Source organism: Budorcas taxicolor, chromosome 21, assembly GCF_023091745.1.
Source record: "Budorcas taxicolor isolate Tak-1 chromosome 21, Takin1.1, whole genome shotgun sequence".
In the NCBI taxonomy this organism is placed as follows: domain Eukaryota; kingdom Metazoa; phylum Chordata; class Mammalia; order Artiodactyla; family Bovidae; genus Budorcas; species Budorcas taxicolor.
In genome coordinates, this window is record NC_068930.1 from 35,663,406 (window position 1) to 35,676,070 (window position 12,665).

The 12,665-nt window shown below is 38.9% G+C and overlaps 1 protein-coding gene across 1 annotated transcript in view; it reads right to left on the reverse strand.

Moving 5' to 3' along the window:
- SCAPER (S-phase cyclin A associated protein in the ER) overlaps positions 1-12,665 on the reverse strand; it is a 353,763-nt gene that overhangs the window by 131,037 nt on the left and 210,061 nt on the right. The window contains exon 22 of the mRNA XM_052659727.1: positions 10,675-10,790. Within this exon, the coding sequence (XP_052515687.1) occupies positions 10,675-10,790 (116 nt within the window). The remainder of the gene's footprint in view (positions 1-10,674; positions 10,791-12,665) is intronic.

Genomic DNA, 12,665 nt, shown 5'->3' on the forward strand with positions numbered 1-12,665 from the left:
GCTTCCTGAATGAAGCCAGCTTTTTCACTCACCTCTTTCATTTTCATCAAGAGGCTCTTTAGTTCCTCTTCGCTTTATGCCATTAGAGTAGTATCCTCTGCATATCTGAGGTTGTTGATATTTCTCCCAGCAACCTTGATTCCAGCTTGCAAGTCATTCAGCCCAGCACTTCAAATGATGTATTTTGCATAGAAGTTAAATAAGTAGGGTGACGATACACAGCCTTGTCATACTCCTTTCCCTGTTTGGAACCAGTCTGTTGTTACATGTCGGGTTCTAACTGTTGCTTCTTGATCTGCATATGGGTTTCTCAGGAGACAGGTAAGGTAGTCTGGTATTTCCATCTCTTTAAGAATTTTCCACAGTTTGTAGTGATCTACATAGTCAAAGGCGTTAGCACAGTCAATGAAGCAGAGGAAGATGGTTTTTTGGAATTCCCTTGCTTTTTCTATGAACCAAAGGATGTTGGCAATTTGATCACTGGTTCCTCTGCCTTTTCTAAATCCAGCTTGTACATCTGGAAGTTTTCAGTTAACGTACTGTTGAAGCCTAGCTTGAATGAGTTTGAGCATTATCTTGCTAGCACATGAAATAAGCAAAAGTGTATGGTTGAACACAGAGGTAAATTTTAGCCTAAAATACATTATGTGTTAGACTGTGTATATATTTGCAAAATATGACATTGTAATCTTCATCCTACTTAGGTGTTTCTCAAGAATCCAAGTCTCAGAAGGTGACAAGACAAAATAGGTTACAGAGTTAGCAAAGACCTATATAGTTCACAATTCTGAAAGTGCTACAGAGTGTTTTCAGCAAGACTGCTGTGTTACACTGTCTAGAACCCCAGAGGACTTGGTCACAAATTCTACATCAATTGTTTAGGTCAGTGACATTTTCCTTACGGAATTACACTGCTGATTTTATGAAGGAAATTAATAAGAAAATGGGATTCACTTAACAGAAATTAGCTTTACAATAATTTTTGCTGGAATGCATAAATTTGAAAAATGGAGAGAGATTTGTATTTATATTAACTCAAATGTCATGCTGAGAAATATTTATATGAATTTTGATTTTCAGTAAGGCAACAACCCAATCTCTGAATCAATAGCTAGGCTTCATGAAAATGATTCCCTGGAGAAGGCATTAGTGTAAAGGAAAGAGCAAGAAAGTTAGAGCCTCAAATAAGTTGTTAGTAACGTCCCAGGAAGTGATCTAACAGTGACAGTCCAAGTTAAAGATTTTCTTAAGTAAACAGGTAACCAAAAATGTTCAACCAATGAACTATTACTTGAGAACATTCTACATGGAAAGAAAATGCCTTAACATAGAGTGGCTAGGAAAAAAAGTTTAGAATTGCAAACTTTATCAGAAAACATGAATCCAGAATGTACCAGTGTAATTCTGGTAATACAACCAGCCCACCTAGAACGAAGTTTTGCATTTCTTATTGGGAAAGACAGAGGTAGGCACAGGACGAGGCAGGGCTCTGAAACTTGCATCAGGTGTATGACTATGTCATGTGTTGGAACAGATGTTTAGTAATATGGAGATACTGTGTGCTTTCCTTGAGAAGAACAAAACTGCAATTTCAAAAAAGCTCAGACTGAAATAAGTCAATGCTTTTCTTTCTTCTTTTGAGTACTATAAAAATGGCAACAAAAAATCTTTTTTTTACAAATGTTTTATCTTTCACCTAGCAGTTGAAACTGCACTACTGAGTCTTAAAACAAAGGCAAATTACTCAGTTCTTAAAAATATCATAAAGCTTTATTTTGTAGTATAGGATTAACATTCTGAGCTGCATCAGGCTGTCAGGATTTGAGTGGGGAGCTGGTAGGAGTAACTGCTCTTGCAATCTTCTCACCTTCTAAACATCTTAATCTCAACTTCAAAACAGGCTGCTGCTGTTGCTGCAAAGTCTCTTCAGTCGTGTCTGACTCTATGCGACCCTATAGACAGCAGCCCACCAGGCTCCCCCGTCCCCGAGATTTTCCAGGCAAGAACTCTGGAATGGGTTACCATTACCGTTTCCAATGCATGAAAGCAACTGGTTCTAATTTCAGAAGACAACCAGTGAAATGATCAAGTTCATCATGAACAAACGTATTCTATATTAAAAAGTTGGACTATGGTCCATTATGCTCAACTCAGAGAAAACAGAGGCTAAGAAATATATTTTTTAGTTTTTATGAAAATAAGACAATGTTACTGGGATTCAAACTAAATCCTAATTATAAGGTTAATAATGAGGAAACCACTCTGTGTGACCCAAGGGCCACCAAGAAAGTTAACATTTGAGGACTATAAAGCACATGAGTAGTGTTGTTACTTGTTCTTATAGAATTCATGTATTTTACTAAAGAACAATATGTTCTCTAATCTTTGATCCTGAAAGTGAGATCTGCACTCTAGAGTACCTTACGTTAGCATCCAGGTACAGAACGTTTAAAGTATTTAATTCTCTATACAAGTTTTCCAAATGAAGGTTAGGAGGAAAAAGGAAACTTCAGTCAGTCTGAGCTTGTAGAAACATTTAATGTTCATAAAGAATGATACCCTAGAGAACATGTAGAATGTGCTTTCTCTCTTTATTTCTGCTTTAAACTTTGGGCATTCATTCATTCTTTCTTGATATGGAAGATTGTAGAAAAACTGCTATGAGGTTGCAAGGAAGGCTCTATTACATAGTCCAATATTTTCAACTCAATCTGGAGTTTAAAAAAATCTTTTAATATTTGTATTTAAAAGTATCAGAATCTAGGTTAGAAGGGACAGAAATTCACTCAAAATATTTCAACTAAAAAGAGGCACTTACTGTAAAGCTGTTGGGAACGTTCACGTGAATCCAGGAGAAAATAAGCTACCAGACTTCAGGAGGGCAGGAACAATGCCAGCTCTGTGGACTGGGCCTCCTCTCATTTCCAGCCCCCTCATCTCTCATGAAGCTCTAATCTCCTCCTTCCCCCCACAACTGGCCTCCATTAGTCCTGCTAAACTTGGAGTGAACACAACCCTGTAATGACCATCCCAGAAGTTACTCTGCATGATTTTTCAAATTTAAACATACACACACACACAATGGGTTGGAGTTTTACGGTTTTCCAACTGCAAATTCCTGAGAGACAATCTTGACTGGCCCAGTTTAACTTTTTGGGCTGAGTTTTAAGACTGTAAGATTGGCTGCTTTTGAGTCAAATGTTCAGTCTTGGTTTAACCAGCTGTGGTCATTGAGGGAAACATCTCATGGCATAAAATACAGCAGCTTAGAAGAGGCATAGGTGTAAAGCCTAGAACATGTAACATCATAACACCCAGAAAAAGGGAGGACACAACAAACAGCAATGGAGTTGAGGTGAATATGACAAGCCAAGAAAAGAGATAAATGGTAACATGGAAGGAAACTCATGGTAAAGAGAGGATTAACAGTTTAGACTGTGTTGTAAACCGAAGAGAAAAGCAAAGATACAACAGTAGATGAGCTCCAAAGAGAACAGACAAGGCACTCAAGCAAGAGAGGGGAGCAAGCAGCAAGCTCAGGCCAGGCACATGAAGCCACGCATCGGAGGAAACTAAGGGAAACTAAGTTTGCAGACATCAGATATGTAGCAAAGCATTCCTTTTATGAAGAGCTTATGTATATCACCAGGCTGGCTGTTCCACAAAGGTAACACAGGCAGGCTAATATTAGTGATACTTAGAGATTTACCCATTTCATTTTCCATTACTATAAGTTCCCTAAGGACAAGGTCTATTTCTAACGGCTCTGAGATGTGGGAATCCCATTCCTATGTCCATACAAGTGATCCCAAAAAGGGAACCCCTAGAGAACAGTTTCCCTGGGTATCAGAATCGGAAGCCCAACGTCATTTACCTGCTTCTGGCATCCATCAGGATACACCTTTTCCACTATAAATGAACTGCATCAGTTGCCACCCTGTGAGTATCACAAGACCAAGAGAAAGGAACAGAAGCCTCTAGGGATGAAACCTCAATAATTGTGGGAGAGTAATTCTGAACATTCTGTCATCTGGAAAGAATACACACTCTCTGAGAAAGGGTATCATGGCTCTCTCTCAGGTTGTAATCATGTCCCAAACATGACTGCTCGCAATCCTAATGCTAGCAACGGCCATGTATATGGCTGCTGGTGACGGTGAGGGGTAAACAAGGGAAACCATGCTAAGTCTCGGGCCCTGCGACTGTCACTGAGGGTGCGCTCAATAAATGTTAAGCTCTGTCCCCTCACCAACTTCAAAGAATCAAGTAAATGCAGTATGGCCAAGTAGATAAACTGCACAAGTTTATTTTTATCTTCCTTCGGATAATAAATCTGTGATCTTCCTAGTCAGCCAAGCTCTAACTCACGTGATTCTAAATTTATTTACTTTCACTGTATTTAGTAACTACTGTTTTACCTGAGACTGATTTATGGATAGATAAATGTATATACTCTAAATAAGAAAAAAGGGAACTTAATTAATTTGTTTGACACGAATAAATGGGTATAGTTTATAAAGGCCACAGCAGTGGGAAGAATTTGTTTTTCACCATAGATTAAAATGGGGGTGCTCTGATTTTAAAACTGTGATAAGGACAAAAACCAAGAATACAGTTCCAGCATTCCCTTTGACCTTCTAAGTAAAGCAGTTACAGATAGAAGATTCACAGAAACTGAAAGATGGAATACAAAAATACTGCCTTAAGTCGAGCTAACAGACTGGTCTAAATCAGGCCCTTATTCATCTATGACTGAGATGTAATCATATTTTAAGTCCACAGAGTCAAGTATTTGATATAGTGTGTTCTTTTACTGTTTTACTTCAGTGTCTCAGAAAATTCATTCATTCATATATGGAAATGATACTTATTAAGACATTGTATGATTAACAAATAATGCATTTACTATGGTCTCTGATCCCAAGGAATTAGAGTCCCTTTGAGAAAAAGATAACATAGGTAGAATACCTGGGAACATTAATACAGGGCTAAACTGGACTATTCTCTAACCTGTTTGATATTTCTTCAATGATTTAGATAAAGATACGTATCTTTTACACATCAACCTCAGATGTGACACGGTGTTAAAGGAAAAAGACTAAGTAAGCAGCCAAATCCGGGTCCAAAGAGAATCTTGACAGGCTGGGCCAAAATCAACCAGGATGAAGTCTGGACTTAGGGTGGAAAAAAAAAATGACCAAGTAAAATGAATAGATCATAGATTCTTAGAACCCAAAGTGACACAGACACAGGGATTTAAAGCTCAATATGCGAAGAGTTGACTCATTGGAAAAGACTCTGATGCTGGGAGGGATTGGGGGCAGGAGGAGAAGGGGAGGACAGAGGATGAGATGGCTGGATGGCATCACGGACTCGATGGACATGAGTCTGAGTGAACTTCGGGAGTTGGTGATGGACAGGGAGGCCTGGCGTGCTGTGATTCATGGGGTCACAAAGAGTTGGACACCACTGAGCGACTGAACTGAACTATACAGTAGATCCCTGATGGTACATATATCATACAAACTAGTGTGTACATGCTAATCCCAATCTCCTAATTAATTTATCCCTCCCCTACTCTTTCCCTCTTTGGGAACCGTCTGTTTCCGGTGTCTGTGGGCCTATTTCTGTTTTGTAAATAAGTGCATTTGTATCTTTTTTTTTCCTTGGCTTTCACATATAAGTGATATAATATGATAACTGTCTTTGTCTGGCTTACTTCACTTAATAGGATAATCTTTAAGTTCATCCATATTGCTGCAAATGGCATTACTGGATTCTTTTTTATGGAATATTCAGTTCAGTTCAGTCGCTCAGTCGTGTCTGACTCTGTGACCCCATGAACTGCAGCACGCCAGGCTTCCCAGTCCATCACCAATTCCTGGAGCCTAATCAAACTCATGTCTGTCGTGTTGGTGATGCCATCCAACCATCTCATCCTCGTCCCCTTCTCCTCCTGCCTTCAATCTTTCCCAGCATCAGGGTCTTTTCCAATGAGTCAGTTCTTCACATCAGGTGGCCAAAGTATTGGAGTTTCAGCTTTAGCATCAGCCCTTCCAATGAATATTCAGGACTGATTTCCTTTAGGATGGACTGGTTGGGTCTCCATACAGTTCAAGGGACTCTCAAGAGTCTTCTCCAACATTATAGTTCAAAAGTGTCAATTCTTGGGTGCTCAGCTTTCTTTATAGTCAAACTCTCACATCCATACATGACTACTGGAAAAACCATAGTCATTGCTTTTCTTCCAAGGAGCAAGCCATGAAACTCTGCTGAAGCTGAAACGCCAATACTTTAGCCATCTGATGCGAAGAACCGACTCACTGGAAAAGACCCTGATGCTGGGAAAGATTGAGGGCGGGAGGAGAAGGGGACGACAGAAGATGAGATGGTTGGATGGCATCACCAATGTGAAGGACATGAGTTTAAGTAGGCTCCAGGAGTTGGTGATGGACAGGTAAGCCTGGTCTGTTGCAGTTCATGGAGTGGCAAAGATTCGGATATGACTAAGCAACTGAACTGAACTGACTATTCCATTGTACATGACAAACACACAGCTAACATCACATTCGACAGTGAAAAGCTGAAAGCATTTCCTCTAAGATCAAACAAGACAAGGAGGCTCACTCTCACTACTTTTATTCAACATAGTTTTGGAAGTCCTAGCCACAGCAATCAGAGAGGAGAAAGAAATATAAAAATCCACACTGGAACAGAAAAATAAAACTGTCAGTGTCTGCATATGACATGATATGATACGTAGAAAATCCTAAAGATGCTACCAGAAAACTACTAGAACTCATCAATGAATTCGGTAAAGTTACAGAACAAAAAATTAATTTTTAAAAATCTGTTTTATTTCTATATACTAACAATGAAAGATCAGAAAGAAGAATTTAAAAAATAATTTCATTTACCAGTGCATCAAAAAGGATAAAATATCTAGGAATAAATCTAGCAAAGGAAGCAAAGGCCCAGACAACTGTAAGATGCAGATGAAAGAATCTGAAGATGACAGAAACAAATGGAAAGGTATACCATGTTCTTAGACTGGAAGAATAAATACTGTTAAAATGACTGTAGTACTCAAGGCAAAATACAGATTCAATGCAATCCCTATCAAATTACCAATGGCATTTTTCACAGAACTAGAAGAAAAATTTTAAAATTTGTATGGAAACACAAAAGGCTCTGAATAGTCAAAGCAATCTTGAGAAAGAAAAACAGAGCTGGAGGAATCAGGCTCCTTGACTTCAGACGATACTACGAAACTTTGTAGTTTCACACTAATCAAAACAGAATGGTACTGGCACAGAGACAGAAATATAGATCAACAGAACAGGACAGAAAGCCCAGAAACAAACCCATGCACCTGAGATCAATTAATCTACGAGAAAAGAGACAAGAATATCCAATGAAGAAAAGACAGTCTCTTCAATAACTGGTACTGGGAAAACTGGACAGCTACGTGTAAAATAATGAAATTAGAACATTCTCTTAACACCATACACAAAAATAAACTCAAAATCGATTAAAGGCTTAAATGTAAGACTGGATAATATAAAACTACTAGAGGAAAACACAGGCAGAACACTCTTTGATATATATTGCAGAAGTATCTTTTCGGATCCATCTCCTAGTGTAATGCAAATAAAAACAAAAATAAACAAATGGGACCTAATCAATAATAATTTGAAAAGGATTCAAGCAAGTTTATGAGTTTTCTCTGGTTCTAAAAAAGAAAAGCAACACAGTGAAGATTCAGAAAGATTTCAAAAATTAAAATTTCCAGAAGTGGGTAGAATCCTCAGTTTCACATTAAAAAAATCTGCTGAAAGCAAAATATTCACCCAGAGGGAGTTACCTAGCAATAATTACAGGACAGCTGCTGAGGTACTATGTGGAATAAAAAGGGAGATGGGCAAAACGGTGAGGAAAGAGGATCAGGGAGTTCCTTCCATTTACAGAGCTCTGGGTTGCAGGGGGAGTGAAACATTGGGTTTGCAGACATAGGGGGTCCACATGGTAACTGTTGAGACGATCCACAAGATAAACGTTACTAGACAGTGACTGAACTTTTTCAAAGCCCCTTTTGTTTATCACTAAGAAAAATGAACTAATGAAGGATAGTTAAAACAAAACCAACAACAGTTGCTCTAGGCAAGAGCCATGGAATGCCACAGGAGGCAGAAAACAAGATGTGCTAATAAGGCGGCAGAAAGCTCATGATGTTGAGGGCTGGGAGCTCAAGCCCAGCAACTATGCAAGTCCCAAGGCCAGAAAGCTGTTAGAAGGAATATGAAAAAGAATACTTTTGCAATTAAATCACTGACTGATGCCCACCAGTGTGCTTTGAGTCTACATTTAAATCTAACATAATTGTGATATTTCTTTTTCCTGTCTCCAAGTAAGCAGCATAATACTCTCAGCCTTAATCTGTTCACCCTAAGAAGGGAGGCTAGGTTAGAAACTAGAGTCATGATCTTGAGCTGTGCTAAGGACAGGGGAATCTTAGAGTCAGTGCTAGATGCCCACAGCCTTTTAAGCTGGCCTCACTCAGTAAGCAGTACCTGGATGAAAACACAAATCTATTAGCCTAAGATGAGATGAAGAAACAAACTCTTGGTCCTGGCACTTCGGCAGCTGGTGGCCATCAGAGAAGCACTGATCTGGACTCTCAGGGTTCCATGGCTCCTTTCCAAAGCATGTGCGCTAATGCTTGGTTAGGTCTTTTTAGGAACTGCGGGAAAAACCTCTTCTGTTCTCTACACGAGAGGCATAGATAAGCACCAGAACATGCCCTTTGCCACAGTGACAAAGGCAGCTTTTGGGAACAGGCATTTAATCTAGGTTACCATCAAGGGACCTCGGTGTCACGCATGTTGAAGCCTACTGAAAAACACAGCAAACAGCAGCAATAAAACAAAAAAGAAAGAAAACAAATGCTACCAAGTGCATTTAAGGCGAACAACACGAATTAACAGTTAGGAAAAGCACTGTCCCAAACAATCAAATGCCATTTCCTTCCTTATCTCTAACAGTGTGTTTGATTCCTTCCTTCCTCTCTCCCTGCCAATCAACATACACTGAGTGATGACAACATGCCAAGTAACACACTGTCAATGAAGTCCACTTTGATAGGGCACAGCAACTCTTTTGGGACAGAACATCTGTACGTACACTGTAACTACCCTATGCGAGAGTTTTCTGCTCCAAAGAAAGATGTTCTGACTTTACAGGGTACTTACACCTTCTTTCATTCATCTCTACTTTGTCAGTAAACCAAAAGAACCCAAACTAACTCAGTGTCAAAATGTGTACACAGAAATATCTCACATCAAATTGATAACACTGTCTTAAACCAGGCAAGACTGCTATTTTAAAAACTGTCACCTAACATTTATAAAACACTTTAAGGCTTATAAGCTTCCCTGGTGGCTCAGCTGGTAAAGAATCTGCCTGCAGTGTGGGAGACCTGGGTTCAATCCCTGGGCTGGGAAGATCCCCTGGAGAAGGAATCGCTGCTCACTCTAGTATTCTGGCCTGGAGAATTCCATGGACAAAGGAGCCTGGCAGCTATGGGGTCGCAAAGAGTCGGATAGACTGAGTGACTTTCACTTTCATTTTTAAGGTTAACAAAGAACTCTCACATACATTATCACTTCAGTTGATCCCCATGCTATGAGGTGAAAATGATTATCCCTGTCTGGCCAAATGAGGAAACAGATATAACAAGATCAAGGCACTTGTCCCAAATCTCCTAGCTAGTACCTGGCAGAGGTAAAACTGGAACCCAGATTGGTTTGACTCCAAAGCTGCTGCTATTTCTCATTTACCAAATGTCTCTTAGAAAAAAAAGATAACATACTCAAGGAATTTTTTTTCCCTATTGTATCCAGTGGACAAATGAAGCACTCACTTTAGCTGAGCTAATTAAATATTTAAAAGCTTCTCAGTGACATAAGTGAACTTTTATCAAAACTTTTTATTTAAACTCTACAAGTGTCTCCACAAAATATCCAAAAAGTTTGCACGTTACAACTCAGGAATACAATATTTCTGAAATAATGCTGTCTGCTACTACACCCTTGGTGGCCAGGGACCAGAGGGTAACTTAAAATAATAAGGAAGTAGATCTTGTGTCTAAAGGGGGTACACGATCCTTAGGACAGAGCAGTTTATAGTTAAAGACCAAATGACAGTTCAGTTCCCAACTATTTGGCTGGCACTCTAGACTATGGCAGTCTTGGCCCCAGACTGCTCTTCCTGTATGTTAGGGCCTTTTTCAAATTTCACAGCTCAGTCCTTTGTTAATGTCCTTAGTCACCTTTTTTTGTATGCAATACAAAAGTTAGTTTTCTCTTATTAGTATTCATTTCTGTTCAAATTTTGTTAAGTGGTTAGAACGTCTCACAAGTTCATTGGGTCTTCTTGATTTGGGGTTAGTAAAAGTCACAGACCAAAGGAATTTCCTTCATAAGGCTTTTTAGGCTCAATTTGAGTTTTGTAAGTGAAGTCAAGCACCTCTGTTTTCCTCCCTAATGGGGAATGCAAGCTTTTGCTATTCAAACCTGCACACACATACAATTTTCTTGTGGTTCCCCCATATGGAAACCATAGGCAGAAATGACTCACAAATGAAACGTGAAAGACAGATTAAAAACCTATACTTACTTAGGAGGAATTCGTGAAACAGTGTTCACATTTGTGACGGGGACCACTGCTTGAAGAATGTGTTCAAGGGCTGTTAATCCACCAGCGGCTTGAAATGCAATCTGATCTGCTACATTCTAAATAGAAACACAAAGAGAAGTTAGCCCAATTTCCCAGACATAAAATTATAACCAAATGAAATACTTAGTTGTAGCGTGAAATATTCTGCTGGTTCAATTATTCTATAAACACTTATTGAATGCTTACTCAGTGCTAGGAATTACAGGTCAAAAGTGGTGAATAAAAAAAGATCATGGTTGCTGTCCCCTGTGAAGCTTAAAATGTAGTGGATGAGACCAACATTAATCAAATACGTATAACAATTTCCACTATAACAAGTACTCTGAAGAAGGAAAGATGCTCTATGAGAACAGTGGGGAAACTAAGTCTATATTGGGGAAAAGGTCAGCACAGGCTTTTCTGGGAAAGTTGAGGTTTTGAGACAGGCAAAAGGAAAGGGAAAGGGATGAAGTACTTCAAGCACAGGAAAAAATAATTTTATAGATAACTTTTTAACAATACTTTTAAAACTTGGATCTTTTTGTAATGTTAATTACCACCTAACAAGACAAATTGACTTCCACAAAGATTTCCTTTGCTAGAACTTTTCTCTTTAGTAATACAAGGTAATTTAATATCTAAGCAGTTAGCTGCATCTTTTTTTTTTTTTTAAGCCACTTCAGCTATTTTAGGGAGAATATTAAGTAACCATTTTAGAACTCAACCTATGATTTTTTTCTAGACAATTTCTGAATTATATACAGTTCTTGTGTAAAGGATATCTAAGTTCTTTGCCTTCCTCTGGCATGAGGAAGGCAAGAGTTTTTAAACATACACAGAATCATTGTGTCAAATATGTGACAAATAGGATGGCAACCTGATGTGGGCTGAATCGTGTCCTCACCCTCTTCTGAGTTCTTATGTTGAAGTCCCAATCCCAGGACCTCACTCAGGATGTAACTGTGTTGGAGGATAGGAATTTAAAGAGGTGATTTAAACTCAAATGAGGCTGGTAGGGTGGGGCAGTAGTGCAGTATGACTGGTGAACTTATCAAAGAGACACCAGGGATGCACAAAGGAAAAGCCTGCGAGAGCACACAGCAAGCAGGTATGTTTTACAAACCAAGGAGAGAGGCCTCAGGAAAAACGAAACCTACCCACACCTCGACCTTGGACTTCAGCCTCCAGAGCTGTGAGGAAAGAAGTTCTATTATATTTAAGCCACCCAGTCTGTGGTACTTAGTTATGGCAGTCCTAGCAAACTAATAGTCCATGTCTCTATTACAACACCACCTTGTATTTGTTTTAACAGTATTCTCACAGTTATCAAGCCTTGAAATGTCTCTGAAATACTGAGGGACTTTTGGTGGGGGCGGTAGGCGGGGGGAGTACTTGGCAGAGAGACATGGGCTGTTCACAAGCTCTGCCCAACATGTCTGCCTGACTCTTCTGATGCTCAAAGCACAGTGCTCTGCCTGCTTTATGTGGACTAACAGTTACAGGTTCTAGGACATGTCTGGAGTTGGACAGTATAATATCTTAATCATTCATTTATTTCCTCTTGGTACACAATAAAATACAGTAAGAGACTATACGAAGTCCATCATGAAACCCAGATAAGACTTCACTTATAAGTCCCAGATAAGATTTTAACCTTAATTTTTAAGATTAACAATTAACAATTTATGTTATTAATGAAAAAAATGTTTCCTGCAATAGAACAATCAGAAAACTGAAAAACTAGGTGCTCAGTAATTTATTTAAAGCCATAATGCTGTGACCATTCTTTATTCTTATGCTGGGATGTCAACATAAATAGAAAATAGTAATAATTTTCACATACACAGATAAAACTGCACTAATCACAACCATATAGCTATATCATAACTATATGGCAAACTGAACACACCATGTAACAATTACAAAATTAAAAAGTAAAGCTCTGAAACATG